Source organism: Heloderma suspectum, chromosome 9 (genome assembly GCF_057233095.1).
Source record: "Heloderma suspectum isolate Gila_16-S chromosome 9, 16-S_ref, whole genome shotgun sequence".
NCBI lineage: Eukaryota > Metazoa > Chordata > Lepidosauria > Squamata > Helodermatidae > Heloderma > Heloderma suspectum.
This window is the reverse complement of record NC_139466.1, coordinates 42,214,576-42,230,190: the sequence shown is the minus strand read 5'-3', so window position 1 is coordinate 42,230,190 and position 15,615 is coordinate 42,214,576. Positions and strand designations below refer to the sequence as shown.

The 15,615-nt window shown below is 46.6% G+C and overlaps 1 protein-coding gene across 8 annotated transcripts in view; it reads left to right on the top strand.

Moving 5' to 3' along the window:
• Positions 1-9,938, top strand: part of AMOT (angiomotin) — a 73,947-nt gene extending 64,009 nt beyond the window's left edge. For 5 of the 8 annotated variants that reach the window (XM_084814231.1, XM_084814234.1, XM_084814232.1 and 2 more), the window contains 3 exons: positions 119-351; positions 4,171-4,395; positions 6,260-9,938. In XM_084814231.1, the coding sequence (XP_084670357.1) occupies positions 119-351; positions 4,171-4,395; positions 6,260-6,360 (559 nt within the window). In that variant the 3' untranslated portion in view covers positions 6,361-9,938. Of the gene's footprint in view, positions 1-118; positions 352-742; positions 825-3,814; positions 4,396-6,259 lie in introns of those variants that run through there. The other 3 variants (XR_014784881.1, XM_084814236.1, XM_084814237.1) reach the window with 3 other exon arrangements.
• The last annotated feature ends 5,677 nt before the right edge of the window (positions 9,939-15,615 follow it).

The following is a 15,615-nucleotide window of genomic DNA, read 5'->3' as shown; positions in this document are numbered from 1 at the left end:
CTCTCAGGCACGCAAACTCCATTGTCCTCAGTTCTCTGAATATTTGGGAAGAGTGATGCAGTCAGGGAAAACACAGGGCCATTGAAATGAGGAGAGCTGCCCTTTTGCCCCATCCTAGGATCAAGACTCTTCATGCTCAGATCATTGAGAAGGATGCCATGATTAAAGTCCTCCAGCAGCGGTCCCGGAAGGAGGCCAGCAAGACCGACCAGCTCTCTTCCATGAGGCCAGCCAAGTCCCTGATGTCGATCTCCAACGCAGGTTCAGGCTTGCTCTCCCACTCGTCCACACTGAGCAGCACCCCCATTCTGGAAGAGAAGAGAGATGACAAGAGCTGGAAGGGCAGCTTAGGTGAGTCTTTTTATGATCATAAAGCCTGGGGATAGCGTGGTGAGTTTAGACCAGAGTTCAGATCCAACGTGTCTATGAACTTCCTGCCTTGGGCAAGTGACAGCATGATAGCCATTAGTGAAGTAAATACAAAGCAATATAAAAAAACACTTCCCTTCCTTTTTACTGATGACTCTGCCATGTAGTTGCTTGTCTAAGATTGGAGTGGAACCAGTTTAATGAATAGGGATATGAGTAGGCTGTGTTCCTCAGGGAATGCAGAATGCAACTTCCTAAGGCGTTTGGTTCTTTGTTGTTGTTTTTGATTTAAACTAAGTTTCTAGCCCTTATGCTTGAAAGCATGTAGACAATGCCAGGGAGAATCCTAACCATCAGCATTGTTTTTGAGTAGCGAGATGCCAGTGATCAGACCCCTTCCCCTTCCCAATGACTACCAGAAGCAGGATGAATTCTGCAAAATAAGGTAATGTATATAGCTTGCAGAATTCTTAGCTTTTCAAGCTACAGAATTGGGTCCAGAATTGTGGGATTTCTTTTAAAGTGTAGAGTATATACAACCCTGACCTAAAAAAGCAGAAATCACAAGTACACCAGTGTCTGAGCCAGTAATCTCTGCAAATAATTTATAAATGATAGAAGATGTACAAGGAAGGCAATTCAGGGTTTTATCTTTAAGATTTCTACACAACTTATTTAACCATGAAGCTCTACTTCAATCATGCAAACTCAAACAAACTTGCACATGCTTACTTAATTCTTCTTAATTTATTCCACTTGTAAAATTTGTGTTTTAAGGAACATTTTGAGCAGCACTTCTGGCCATGGCAGGGCTGTGGGGAGAGAGGTGAATGGCATGTGAGGGTGGCAGGGGTGGTTTAAGCAAAGCCTGCTGGAGACCAGTACACTTCTCCAAATGATTGTCTCATACCTTAGCCGGTGGGGGAGGAAGATTTTGAATAGCAACATTTCTCAGAAAATGTTCCAATGAAAATTAGATTAATGTTCATCAGGTTATTTGCATAGGAATGTTTCAGTTTGCATCAGAAAATATTCTGATGCCCTAGAGCAGGGATGGGCAACTAGTGGTCCTCCAGAAGTTTTGGCCTACAGTTCCTGTGATCCCTCACCTTTGGCTCTCCTACCTAGGGCTAATGGGAGTTGTAGGCCAAAACATCTGGAGGGCCACAAGTTGCCCACCCCTGCCCCTGAGAGATCTAAGTTTGCATGTTTATTTTATTTGTATTCAGTAAACAAAGTTTTAAAAAGTACCCCATATTGTTGTTTTTTGTCCCGAAACACAGGTATTTGACTTGAAATATTGGAGGGGGAGAAATCAAAGCACACTTAGAGAGCAATCCTGTGGCCCCTAGACAGCATCTGTCGGGGGCATAAGATAGGTCAGATTGCTGGATCCGAGGCTGGAGACAGTGCTCCGCCCTCGGCCCAGGAGTCCGAGCTCCCCGCCCCTCCCCCTCACAGCTGGTGCAGAGGTAACTGCGCCGGCTGCCTCTCCGAGGTCACAAAAGCGACCTCAGGGAGGAGGGAAAGGAGGCCGCTCTGTGGGCAGGCAGGGGAGGGACTGCGGAGGCCGGCTTACAAGGAACCCTCCGGCCTCTCCAGCCTCCTTCCCCCCACCTGCAACACACCCCTGCTCGATGGGTGAGAAAGCCCCTCTAGCCAAAAGGCAGAGCAGGAGGACTGCGGGGGCAAAGATCACCCCCACGCTCCTCCCACTCGACATGGGACGCCCATCAGCCTCTGAGTTCAGAGGCTGATGCGCATTCCAGTAGGATTGCACCCTTAATGTGATTTAAACATTATATTACGTAGACATCTTTATTGGGATACCTGTACAAATTTAAAGTCATTAGCATGAACTTCCCATACATTGTTTAAATTTAAGGAGGAAAACACAAGGGTACTGAAATCCGTTGACGCGCGGATTAATTTCAGCAACCCAAAGAGCTGCGCGTGACATGCGGACAGCCACACGCCTGCTTTGACCGCGTTTGACTCTTTTCCCCGAGGCCATTGGGGCACCTTCAGTTTCGCTGTCGCTGCTTATCAGTTCCATTTCATGCTGAGATACGTCTGTATTTCAGTGACATCTGTGTATCCTCTCGCATACTTGCAAAGGATAATCACCTGAAAAAGATTAATTACAACTTTCAAACTGCTAAGCTTGTCTAAAGTTGCATTTGCAGTTGGCAGACATTCGACTTTATTAATGAACTTATGGAACAGAACATTTGTCTCAGAAAAATTAAGTACTGGGGAAAAAATTGTTTTTCAAAATTTTCTGCTCCACATCAAAGCACACAGTGCTTTAGAATCCTTGTCTCATTAATCCTGGGACTGGGAGAAGCAGGAAGCACAAAAAGAATCTTAGAGGAAGAAGGGTCCTGCTGGATCAGACCAAAGGCCCATTTAGTCCAGCAGTCAGTTCCCACAGTGGCCAACCAGATGGGAAGCTCGCAAGCAGGACATGAATCCCGTGGCGCCGTCCTGCCTGTCTTCCCAGCAACTGGTATAAAGAGACATATGGCCTCCAGTACTGGAGATATAGCCGCTGCGACCAGTAACCACTGATAGCGTTATCCTCCATGTTTTTCTTCCTCCAGTCTGCTTGGGTATTTCTAGGAAACAAAATACAAACAGCTGGACTGTTCAAACCTCCCTGCACATAGAAAGCTAGCATGTCAGGTGTGTGGCTAGTCCCAGCATGCTAGGTTTCTATGAGCATGGAATTTTCTTATTCTCATCCAAGAACATTCAGATCCCCATATGCACACCCCGGCCTACAGGCAGTCTGAAGTCATGCAGTTCAGCAAAAGATGCCTCCGTTGGGGCGGCCTCAGAGAGGAAGGGTGGAGCTCAGCAACCTGCAGGCCAGGCCACGCAGGCGCAGAGGACGGTGAGAACATGAGCTGAAGCAGGACTCTTCTGCCTGGCAGGGCCTTCCGGCGGACGCATTTGCTCCGTCCGTTGCTGGGGTGAGCAGCTTGTGGGCCTCTAGGCATTGCTGAACTGCAGCTCCAGTCAGCCCTTGCCATCGCAGCCAGTGGTGGGACTGCGACTCCCATCATCCCTCACTTCACCTGCAGGGCCACAAGTTGCCCATCCGCGACCCATTGGAAAGTAACAGTTGAGAGGGGAGGCAGTGCTTAAAAGGCATCCTTTTATTCTAGGGCAGGAACCGCTGGGCTCCCCAAATCCAGAACTTGGCTACCATGTGTTGAAGTGGCAGGATAGGCATAGGATAGGAAGCCCTACAAAGATTCGTTCTGGTTTCTAAGCCCGTGGGCAGCTTTTTAAGCGTTGTCCAGAAGCAGGACCACAGGTGCATCCGCAGCACTGGAGAACGAGCAGGTGAAGCGTCCTGCGTCTTTGCCAGTGCTGTTTTCGGAAGGCGTGCGTGTGCGCGTGCGCATGCATTAATGTTCTTCATTTATTTTTCTGCAAGCCACCTTGGGGCCCTTTTGGGATGAAAGGCGGCATGCACACTTAGGTAACACTGCTACTACTGATACAGCTGTCAGGCTTGGTGGCTGCCACACATGTCACGGGCCCCTCACCAGAAATCCAAGTTCCCATGAAAGCTGTGATTTGCTGGTTGCTCTCAGGACTTTTGCGGGGTGGCCATGTTGATGTAGTCCTGGCCTTGCACACTTCTGCATGCTTGAGTGAAGCGAGGTGGTCAATAGGAAACGAATCTAGAGGTGCGACCGTGGACTGGCCGCCTGGAGAGCCCGACCGTACCCTGGCGGAGCGGGCGCCCTGCAGATGGTGTGTCACGGCCTCGCGCTCTTCTGCCCGCAGGCGTTCTGCTGGGAACGGAATGCCGCTCTGAATCCATCCCTTCAACTCCCTCGCCAGTTCTTCCCTCTACTCCGCTGCTGTCTGCACACGCCAAGACGGGCAGCCGAGACTGTAGCACTCAGACGGACCGGGGCAGCGAAGCGAGCAAGGCCACCGTCGCCGCCTCGCCTCCTGTCCAGAGGAGACTCCCCGCAATGAACCTGAGCTACGGTTCAGACAAAGCAGGTAACAAGGCCTTTTCTCCCGCCGCCGGCTGCCACCGCTGTCCAAAAACACGTGCCCGGCCGCTCGCTGGGCAGGCAGAGCGGCGAGGGTGGGGGGGCCCTGGGCTGCTTGCACCCTCTTCATGCTACTGCTGGGGTCCTGATGTCAGCACAGTTGATTTTGGCAGAGAGGTGGAGAATGCCACTCTTACAAAGCCTGGACCAGGTCTGCAGTTCTTGTCCTGCTTCTAAGGAAATGGTGATGGTTAGAAGTGGTTTAATTTGCACAGTTGTATTTTATTTTCAAACAGGCCATGGCAAACTAGCATGAAAGAAGCCGAGTCTAGACAAACACCTCTTCCCTTGTAAACTGGCGATTGTGTGATTGAATGAATGATTCCCCACATTAAAAAAGTAAAACACATCAGTGCACAGAACAAAATAGGGGACTGGATGTGAGGGAGAAAGGTTTTAGCTTCCCTTTCTCCCTGAGATGCTGGTTTTCTGTGTGTAGGAATGACTTTGTGGGGGAGCATTCAGTGATTCTCCCCACTCCCTGTCCCCACTAGTCTGAAGGGACAGCTTTACCATATAGAGAGCTGTTTGTCTAAACTTGGGGCACAGGTACCCAACTGGAAGAGAAAAAACACTCAGTTTCAGGACCCCGGATCTATTTCCCAGGACCCCAGAACTATTCTACAGAGCCTTGAATATCTATTGATGCCAATCGAGGTTGTTTCCCTGAACCTAATTGCCATGCAGCGGGGAGTTTTCAAGGAGAATTGCAGGGGGGGAGGGTTAACTCCCACACACAGCACCCTCCTTGCCCCCGCCCTCCCTGTCTTCCCCTACTGGCAATTAAGCTTGGAAAAAGCCTTTTCCACTGGTTTGGGATGATCTGCATCAGGGTGCAAATTAATTGAAGAATGTATTTTATTTGAGATTATTTGTCTCCTGCAAAATTTAAATAAATCCTAGCTATTATATCTAAATGTGCAAATAAAGATATAAATTTGCATATGCAGATTTGATACAGCTTTGTATCAAATGGGCCTGGGGCCTGAATCTTTTAAGTGGCTAGGAACGTCCTTGCTCAATCCCAAATTGAATCCCTTGATGATGATTCTTCTTCAGCAATTTTATCTGTCTTTGAAGTGCCTTTGTTCAAAAATGGTCACTTTAAGGTGTTTTCTAAGATGGTGCCTCCTGACTGCATATTTATAAATATATGTTTTTAAGGGATCACCTGATTAATTGGAGGTGCCTTTAAAAAATGGAATTAAAGGGTTGTTAATTTATTAATCTAAGCAATTAAGGGCGCAATCCCATGGCCACTAGACAGCAGCTAGACAGCCATAGGATTGTTCAGTTTTCGGGAACTGACCTCAGAGCCCGCGCTCTGAGGTCGGTTCCCAGAAAACTGCCTCCCCATTGCCTTGTAGGCAGTGCAGATCATCCCTGGACTCCGCGCTCAGAAGAACAGCATGGAGCAGGACAAAAGGGGGTGTTCCTGGGGGCGGGGAGTGCAGAAGTGACAGTATGATGCTTCCTATGCATCATCTGACCTCCCCCCTTCCTTCCAAAGTCCTGCAGCTAAACAGCCGAAATTGGCCATCTAGCCGCAAATGCAGAGCAGCCAGAGCGCAGAGGAGAAGATCCACTCCGTGCTCTGCCTGTCCTGCTGTGTATGGGCAGTCTCCTCCAAGTTTGGAGGCGGCCACCTATCCCGATAGGATTGCTCCCTAAATCAGTTAAAGTTGTAGTCCTAAACTGCAGGCATTTTGCCAGCTGAACACAAATAGAAAAGCTTATTGCTGTAGCTTGGTTACCCACTTTATATGCTATCATTGTCCCTTTTTTTGGCTTTTTCCTTCTCTTGCTTATAGATGGCCCAGTTTTCCATTCCAGCACTCTAGAAAGAAAAAACCCAGCTCAAAATTTGGGGCAGGACCTCAATGACGGAGAAATGGTGGAGTATCTCATCTGAAGAAATGGAAAGCTGGAGAGGAGTAGCAAGAATGCCCCTGCCCCCAGACTTTTTTTTTTTTAAATAGCAATTTATAGTAACTGAGTCATAAAGGAATCTACAGCTTTGTGCTGTTTGTATATACTTTTCTCTCAAAGGTATGGACAGGTTAACTTATAATTTGTTCCAAAATCATTAAAGTAGTTTTGTTGTCTAAGAATATTCTTTCCCCTTACCTTTTTTTAAAATACTGGATCTGGTAGCATCTGGATAAAATTACACCAAGGTCTTAAATGCACTAAATTTTTAAAATGTCAGTATTTTTAAAAACTTGTATTTAAGAAAAGACATAACCTTGTTTAGGTGTTTGATGTCCATAATGCCTTTACAAAGCCTGATACCTCCAGGTTTCTCAGTTGCCAGACAATATCATGGTGCTGTCACATTTTAGTGTCATTTAGTGTCCTGAATAATCAGGTATTCCTTAGAAACACTATATGAACCTCCAACTGATGGAAGGAAACTCACATTCTTTACCTTCCTCATGAGAGTGTCCATTTTCACAAAACATTCCAGGACTGGGAGGAAAATATTGATTTCCACAATGTGCCTGCACTCAGAAATATGTATTTTTTGTCTCGTTCATATCATTCTGTCCTCCTGTTTGATATCCTGAGATGAAAGGGGGCTTTGCCACGTTCAGATGTCAAAGGGCTCTTTAGCCTCTCAGCCGGATAATGAATAATGTCGTCCATTCAGGGTTTCAGCAAACAAGCTGTTCTGCGTGTTGTTCCGTTCCATTCCGTTTACACCATGTCATTCAGCTGGCTGGACTGGAGTTACTCCTGAGCTGTGTTAGTGGCAGCATGTTGGCCTCAGGAAGAAAGGAGGCCTTGAAATGTTCGAATAAGTGAAGCTTGAGCCTTCTCATGTGCTGGAGTTTTTTCTATGCCGTATTATCCTCTCTTTCCAAATGCCTTGTTTGACTGTAATCTCATTCCAGAAGACAGCGACTTTTCTCTTAACAACTGTATATTATGATATAAGAATTTAGTGCCTTACTCGAGATAATAGTTACACTGGGGCCAGTGTTTTTGTGAAATGAACAAGTGCTGTCAGTTGAAAACCTTGCATTTTCCTGAAATGCTCCTTTCTGCACAAATTTAGAAAAAATACTAGATTCATACTTAGGGAATATTGCAAAGTTTTGTCTCCCCACCTCCTCTCCATTTCTCCTGTAACATTCATTTTTCTGTTTCTTGGAAGTTGGCATAAATCTTGCAGCACTGAGGTAACCAGCACAGCCGGAATTAATTTCAGTCTTGTGGGGAAATGCTGTGTAAAGAACACAGAGGTCACACAAGGTTTTTAAACATAACAAAACATAAACAGTTATATGCACAGCATTTCTCTGCACATGCATTTAATAATTTAAGAATAAATGTGATGTTTCTATTTAATATCTTTAACACCTACTTAAACAGATCACAAATTTTACATATATATATGTATATGTATGAAAGAGAGTAGCCCTACTCAGGTATTCTGTAGACTGCGTGAGGGCTAAATGTCAGGACTGGAGTGCCCCCAGAGTCCCCATGCAGGATGGGCCCTGCCCCTCATTCCCTGACCTCACCCCATTGAGCGGTGGAAGGGCTGTAGCTCAGTGGTAGTGCTCATGCTTTGCATGCATAAGGTCCCAGGTTCAATCCCCAGCTTCTCCAAGTAGGGTAAGGAAAGAACCCTCCCTGAAACCCTGGAGAGCTGCTGCCAGTCAGTGTCGACAATACTGGGACAGACGGACCCGGGGTCTGGCTTAGTACATGGCAGCTTCCTATTTTCCTATGAAGTCTGAATGTGAAACCTCAACTGAATGTGAGCAGAATGTTCCACGCCATCAGGGGTCCTGACAGAGCAGGATTCCCGATTGTGTAGAGTCTTCTACCCCTGTTCAACTGAAAGCAAGTAGAATCACCATTCAGACTTCACCACATAGAGCAGCGAAGACCAGGCAGTGAGGGCTGCTGCATACACAGGGATGTTGGGGGCTTCCCTGTCCCCATATGTAACCATCATGCACTCCGCAGAATGCCTGAATAGGTCTTGAGCAGCCTTTCCCCCATTGGGGTCCTCCAGATGTTTTCAAATGACAGGTCCTGGCATTGGCCATGCTGGCTTAGGCTGATGGGTTGGTCGAAACCATCTGGAGGGCACCAGGTTGGGGAAGGCTGGGCTAGAATGTGTGGACAAGTGAAGAAGCTGCCAGATTTTGTTCAAGGGCCAGAGGGGGAACTTTGGAACAAGCTTTTTGTGAATTTATCTTCTCACTTCTGGATGAAGTTCTGCCATGCGGGGAGTTGTCTTTTGAGCAGAGGTGATGTTCTTTACCCATGCTCCTACCCTGGAGTGGATGTTGAGTCTAACAGTCTTACGAAAGGCAACCATGTGGTGAGGGGAGCATCTCAGTGCAGGGCATATTGCATCAAAAGCTGCTGTCAGCATCATACAAAACCAAGATCTGAACCAGTGCGAAGAGAAATGAAGAATCATTTCAGTTGTGAAATGAAGAATCAGTTGTGTCCTGCAGTGCCTTCTACGTTTCTGGATAACTTTCTTTAATAGAAACAAAGGAAGTAATCCCAACATATTAATGTGAGGGTATATTTACCTCCAAAGCAAACCAAAGGGGTCCTTGTGGGCTGCACATTCCTCTCTAAAATTCTGTGTTAGACTGGGGTGGGGGAGAGGAGACCCCCATAAATCAGTGCAAATCTTGCTTCTGAACTGTGCATTTATTCATGGGGACCTCCTCTCTCCTGGTGCTGACCTTACAGGATCTGTGCTTTTGGATTAGCAGGGATCAACAGCCTGATATTTGAGCAACCCTCTGTTGAGAAGCGCCTTAAATTAGTCTCTTAGTAGCCAAGGTTTTGCGTAAGAACATGAAATCTTCTGTTACAAGTCACCTACCCTTTTTATTATACTGATTAGGGGATTTCTTTGGAGCCTGGAGATCTTGTAGCCATGCCTGCTTGTTAGGGCCCGTTAGGAAAACAGACTTACCCTTTAAGTGAATTGGGATAGGAACCCAATCTCCTTACACATAACTTTTGGCCTCTTGGTACAGAATTAAGTTGAAGTTGAAGCTACTTTAAAGAAGTCGAACTGCACTCCTCCTCCTCCCATAAACCTGCATTGTACTGGACAGGAGACAAGGCAGTATAAAATTGTGATAATCTTTGAGGTTGTGCTCAAACCAAACTTTAGACTAAGAGTTTAACACAAACTCGGGTAATAGAAGCAATGCTATAGATCGTATAAAGGAAAACTATGTAGTACTTTTCCAGGAACGAATCTGGCCTTCCTCCCCTGGGCCTGGCCAGGTCAGGAGATGGTTTGTAGGGGAGATGCCAACTTCTTGTGTTTGCAACCTGTTGGGATTAGGGATGTTGTAGAACTCCTTTGCTTGGTGCCTCATATATTCCTTCTTTTGTACCTGTATAGGAACTTGTGTGTTTTTATGTCTAGAATGTAAACCTCATGTTAATTGTAACTGTACTGTATTTATGAAGAAAATACATTTCTTTCTGAAAAACTTTGTTTTTGCCTGGTGTTAATGCTCTTCTTTTTCAGCAGCCACTTAAATGTTCAGATGGAAATATCTGTAACTCACTTCTCCCTGTAACCTGGGCTAAGCCTCACATCATTTTCAATGGCCAAGGGCACCTTGGTTTTCCCAACTGACATTGCCACCTCTTCTCTTCCGACAGGGCTCCTTTGCCTTAAGCAGCAGCACAACAGAAATTGTATCAGGTGATTCCCCTGCTCCCCCACCCTCATCACTTCATCTCAGTATCAGGGAAACTTTTCACCTGTTGAGTTTCTGGCTATTTGGTGAAAAGCAGATGAGCCCAGCTGGAGGAAAATTGTGGCAACTATAACCCTAACCAGCTTGGTGTCTTCCCTGCTTGTGTCAATTCACCAGGGAAGTTGCAGGTAGCAGCAGCAACCAGAAACAGGAGTGCAATGCAAGTCTTTCCAGTGAAATGGTGGACACCACTGAGCCTCTGCTAAAAGAAAGACGTTGGTATGATCAGTTTCTTTGTACATAAAACAACTCTGGAGTGGCTTAACATCTCCTCTCTCCTTGAAATAGTGTCCAGTAAAGTAGAGCTGTGGAAGAAAGGAACCAGTATTACACTTCTCACCTTTTGAGGGTCTAAGATATTTAAAACCTACCTTTAAAAGCAAGACACTTTATAGTGTACTGTCATTTCTCTCTAAATATATGTTAAAATGAAATTTGTGTTTCATTGGTTACCCCTCACTTTTGTAAAAAAGCTACCCAGGTTATCAAATGAGAAGAGTAAGATTCCTAACCCGTTTGAAGAATTTGGCATCTTTAATTCTTAAACCCCTATTAAATATATGCAGTCAGGGACTAAGATATTTGTATGGTCCCATGTTTGTAGCTAGCCAAAAATGTGCATGATTCATTTATCAAAGCATTTCTAGCCCACCTTTTAGACCAAATGGACCCCCAAAGTGGTTTACAATAATAATAACACACACATTACGAAATACCCAACAATTAAAGGTAGAGAACTAAAAGAGCCAGAAACTGGTACACTCATAGCACGAGGGGAAGCAATAAGAGCACAACCTGAAAGCCTGGTGAAATAAAGATGTGTTCACCATTTGCCAGGAGTCCAATCAGGCCTGGCCACTTGGGCTTCCTGGGAGGTAGTTCCACATCCAGGTTGGGGGCAGGTCCTGTGCTTGTTAAGGCCCTGTCACACACACCCTTCCAACTGAACCTCTGAAGGCGGTGAAGCACAGAGCAAGGCCTCAGATGGCTAGGGCAGCGTGCAGGCACAGCCATTTGGGAGAAAGCGACCCTTCAAGTTGTTTAAGGCGTTCTAGGCAAGTCCTCTCCTTTGCCTCTGTTGTTAAGAAATCCAAACATACTGGGGCATTACGCCACTGACTCCTCCAGCGCTGAAAGGTTCTTCATTGGAAGTGAACCTTGTCAAAGCAGTTGCTGATTCCTTTCACTCTAAGGACTGGTCAAGTTTTCTTAGAACACAGTGCATTAGGTTCTCCCAATCCTTTCAGGCCTTCAAACAACTTCTACCAGCTAAAAGTGGGGTGTCTTCCTTGACAAGGAAGGTGCATTAGAAAAAACAATTCTATTGATTGACTACTCAAAATCTGTAATTCTTCCTCTCTTGATTAAATCCTTGTCTTCGATTATAGCTGGTTGGAAGGGGAAAACTAGGGAGAGTCTATAATCATTCTATCAAATCTTTTGACATTCTCCTACCACAGGAGACCTGAGCTTATGAACAGTTAATGTTCAATGGATATATCGTCACTTCCCTCCGACAGCTTGTGGGAGGCATAAAGCAGAGTTACTGCATATAGTTTCTGTAGCTCTTAATGGGGTCGTAGTCATGCTTCCTAGCTGTGGAACGATCACTATAGCAATTGCGATTAAGAACAGGCATTTCCGAGTTGTGGCGTTCAACACCTGCCTTTTTCCATGTCAATGCCAATCTGAGAAGGAAAGTCATTAGGAAGCACTGGAAGAATATTTAATTCATACTGGTGCAATGTTCAGATCTGCAGAGGTTCTTCTAGCTGGGGATTTCAACACCAGAGTAGGTCCTCATTATTCTACCCCCAGCTTTCTTAATTTCAGCAGTACAATTTGGGGTGGAGGGGAAACATTTTGTTGTTGATATTGTCAGCGGAGGCTGGTGGCTCCAAAGTCAGTGGGGCTGTGTATCCGCTCCAGGTTTCAGTCAGAACTCTAAAGGAGCTAATCAAGGTGCAAAGCTGGTTCTGACTGAAACCCAGAGAGAACTCACAGCCCCACTGACTTCAGAGCCACCAGTCGCCACTGAATATTGTTAAACTATTGAGAGTCAGAAATCCTTGCCCATCTGCACATCACCCAGAGATCTACCAGTAGATCCAGATCTACCTTCTGCCCTCCACTGCCATATGGCACTGCAAATATCCAAAGTAGCCAAACCAATTGTAGTCTCACTTGCTGCAATGAGACCAAGTACTTGAGGTTTACCTAGTTTGTGGATCTGAATTAAGGTTGAGTCCAGAAAAGAATGTCTTTGGGCCACCCCATAACAGACTTCAGAGGTGCTCTGTGCTATTGACTTTCCTGTTGTTTGCTGCTGCAGTTATTTTGGCTGAATATTTCAGGCGTGTTACTCCAGGTGGAGGAAGAACAATCAGCAGGAAGCAGATGTGACATCCCCAGTATGTGTTCTGTGGTTGCTGGTTGTGCTGGCAGCATATTAATCTCTCCAGCAACTTTGACAGGCCTGGATGCCGTCCTTTGCTTGCTGGAAAAGCAAACATGACTTAAACTGTTTCATTAATGTTTTGAAAATTGCTGGAGCCCAAATATTTGTGTGTGCGTGTCTAAAAGGGCGGGGGGTAACCAGAGCTTGGCCTTGCCTGGAAACCCCAACTTTTTGCCCTGGGAGACTAGGGCCTAACCCTAGTGAGTGAGGACAGGCTGTGGCTGGGAATAGTGAAAGACACTCTCTGCATGCTCTGACAGTTCTTGATTATTGTTCCCCATGTTCTAGGCTTCATCAGGTTCTATAACTAAGCAGCAAAAACCCTGCGAAGTAACCCGGTTTTTTAATTCACTTGAAGTTCCTACTTTATTCGTAGCTGAACTTTAGCTGCTCTGCACAACTTGAGAGCTGTCCCATGGAATGCCTCCAAGCAGGGGCTCAATAAACCTCCCGGATTTGCTTCCTGCCCAGGACCACAAAAGCCCTGCTAGTGGGGAAGGGTTGTTAAGCAGCTGGCAGGAAACAATACAGAGGCTTAATTTTTGGTGGCTTGGAGGAGGGGCTGAAAACAGAAGAATGGCAGCTGGAGTAGTTCTGGACAACTTTAAAAGGAGCCTCCCAAATCTTCCCCAGAAGTAAAGCAGAGAGCGATTTAACAGGGCAAGGGACAGCTTGACTGTATGATTAACAAACATAGCCTTTGGGTCAGAACCCACAACTGGGTTCAGGGCTAGGGCTTATTTTCCTTCTTTTATACTTGCTTTTGGCTTGAGCTCCCACCCAGGAAAGCCTGGGATGATAATGTGGATGTCTGGATAGCTGTCTCCTCCTACCACACCACACAACTGAGATACCGCCACACAATGGTGTTTATTAAAGCAGCAGCAGCCACGCAAAATAGTAGCATAGGCACCACTACAAAGATAGCCCCGAGTTCAAAACCTCCCACCTCCTCCAAGGCCTAAGTGGGCCAATAAAAACCCATGTCCTTTGGCTTTACTCACAGTTAACCCAAGGATGTGATCAATGAGTTGGAAGGTGGTGTTTCTTGCTGGCTCTGCCAAGGTGCAAAACACAGAGCGTTGCAAGACACTGGGCCACAAGGAGGTGGCAAAGGGCTCCCGTAGATCTGTCTGCAGCCAACAGGAACAGCGGACTAGGATCGCTACTGCAAAGCTCAGAAAATCCACATGTCACGCATTCAGCCCAATAGTGTATCTCTTAAAGACCTGGCAGCAACAAGTTCTATCAACAACCAGCTGGCTGTTCCATCTTCACTCCATCAAGAAGTGTGGTTCCTGATCCCAGCCTCTTCTGTTGGCAAGATCTGCACCTCTGTGCGCCCAGCACCACCGGTGCACAGGGTGACCCAGCACCTTGACTCTTACGGAGGGTGATTGGAGAGGAGCAGGAAATATCCCAAGCACCAATTTGTTCCTTAACATGTGGCTATGCATGTTTTGCTGCTCCCCCCGACCTGCAAATCAACAGGGCTGGCCCCACCATTGGGCAAAGAGAGGAGGGTGTGTCAGGTGGCAGATGCTGGGCGGAGGCGGTCAGGTGTTGGGAGGAGAGAGCTGTGCGCCACGCAGCGTGCCCTGCACCTCCCACGCTACCCTGCTGCCTTCGAGCGAAGTAGCGGATACTGCCCCATTGCCATTGTTGGAAGAGTCAACTGCCAGTGGAGTTGCCTTCCGTGCATGGAACGGCAGGGGGCAAGGCACCATCTTGTTCTTTGCCTCAGGCAGCAAAATGGCCCTGCACATCAGGGTAATTCACAGAGAGGAATCCTGGGTTTTCTTACAACGACAGAACATTACTACTCTCTATCACTTGGTGGCTTCTCTCTCTACACAGCTTTGCACGTGTACTCACGCAAACACACAGGCACCACTCTTGCTAAACAGTGTTGGTAGCCCAGTATTGTCCTTGCACCAAATGTGTAGTTAGCAGCAATCCCCCAGTTCTCACATCCTTCCTGAGCTCTCCTCAGGAACAAGAATTAATGTTCCAGTCAACAAAGCTACAATAGGGGGCTGTCTTCATGAGCAATTTAGTGCGAAGTTAGAGCAGTCTGAAGTCTTTCTCGACAAATGCTGCCGCCAATCCACTGCCAGCCAGCCACTTTCCTCTTGAAAAGCCACATTTTCTGACAATTTTTTGTTTTACTGAAAGCATCTCCCTGGCAGTTTTACCAGTGTGCCATTCCCCCTTCCCCCCCACAGTAAACCCCAGGTGTGCCTCTGTGACCTGGCAGTGACGTGGTCAAGGGGGTGGGCTGCCCCATTCCCTCTTGTTTCCCCAATGGAAGTAGTTTTCCCCACTGAGAAAATCCCCAGGAGCACAGCAACAACCCCTCACATTACCGCAGTAGTGGGAGCTACTTGAGTAGCCTGCTTTTAATCTTTAACATATCCCCCCTTCTGTGCAAGTTTACTCAGAAGAAAGAAATTGCACTCCCTTGCAATGAAAGGGTTAAAGGCTAACTTTAGTAACTTGTCCTAAAGCACTTTTTTGCTTCTCTGATGCTCTCTGAAATTGCTATTGTGATGCTGCGCTTCTATGATGTTCTGTAGCTTCTCTAGTGTAAAGTCATTTCTCTATTGCTATGTAAAGGCCCTTCTCCACTTTGCAATCTTTTGGGTTTATGGGAGCTTCTCACTGTGAACAGGGAGAATAAAGGGTGTGGGGTTGGAAGCAATTAACTCCAGGGCAGAGTGCTGGAATGGGGCAAAATTCAGGGGCTGAGCTGCTGTCAGGGCGAGTCTTCAGATGCTACGCTGCACTGGAGAATCGAGGAGTTTGGCTTCTCAAAGCAAAAGTGTGCACGTAGAGAAAATGGGGGGGGGAGCAATAACTCTGCCACAGATTGCTGGAATGGGATGAAATTGGGGTGGGGGGATTTTGACTTCTTCAGGGAAATCTGCACACATGGGGAAAATTAGTTGCT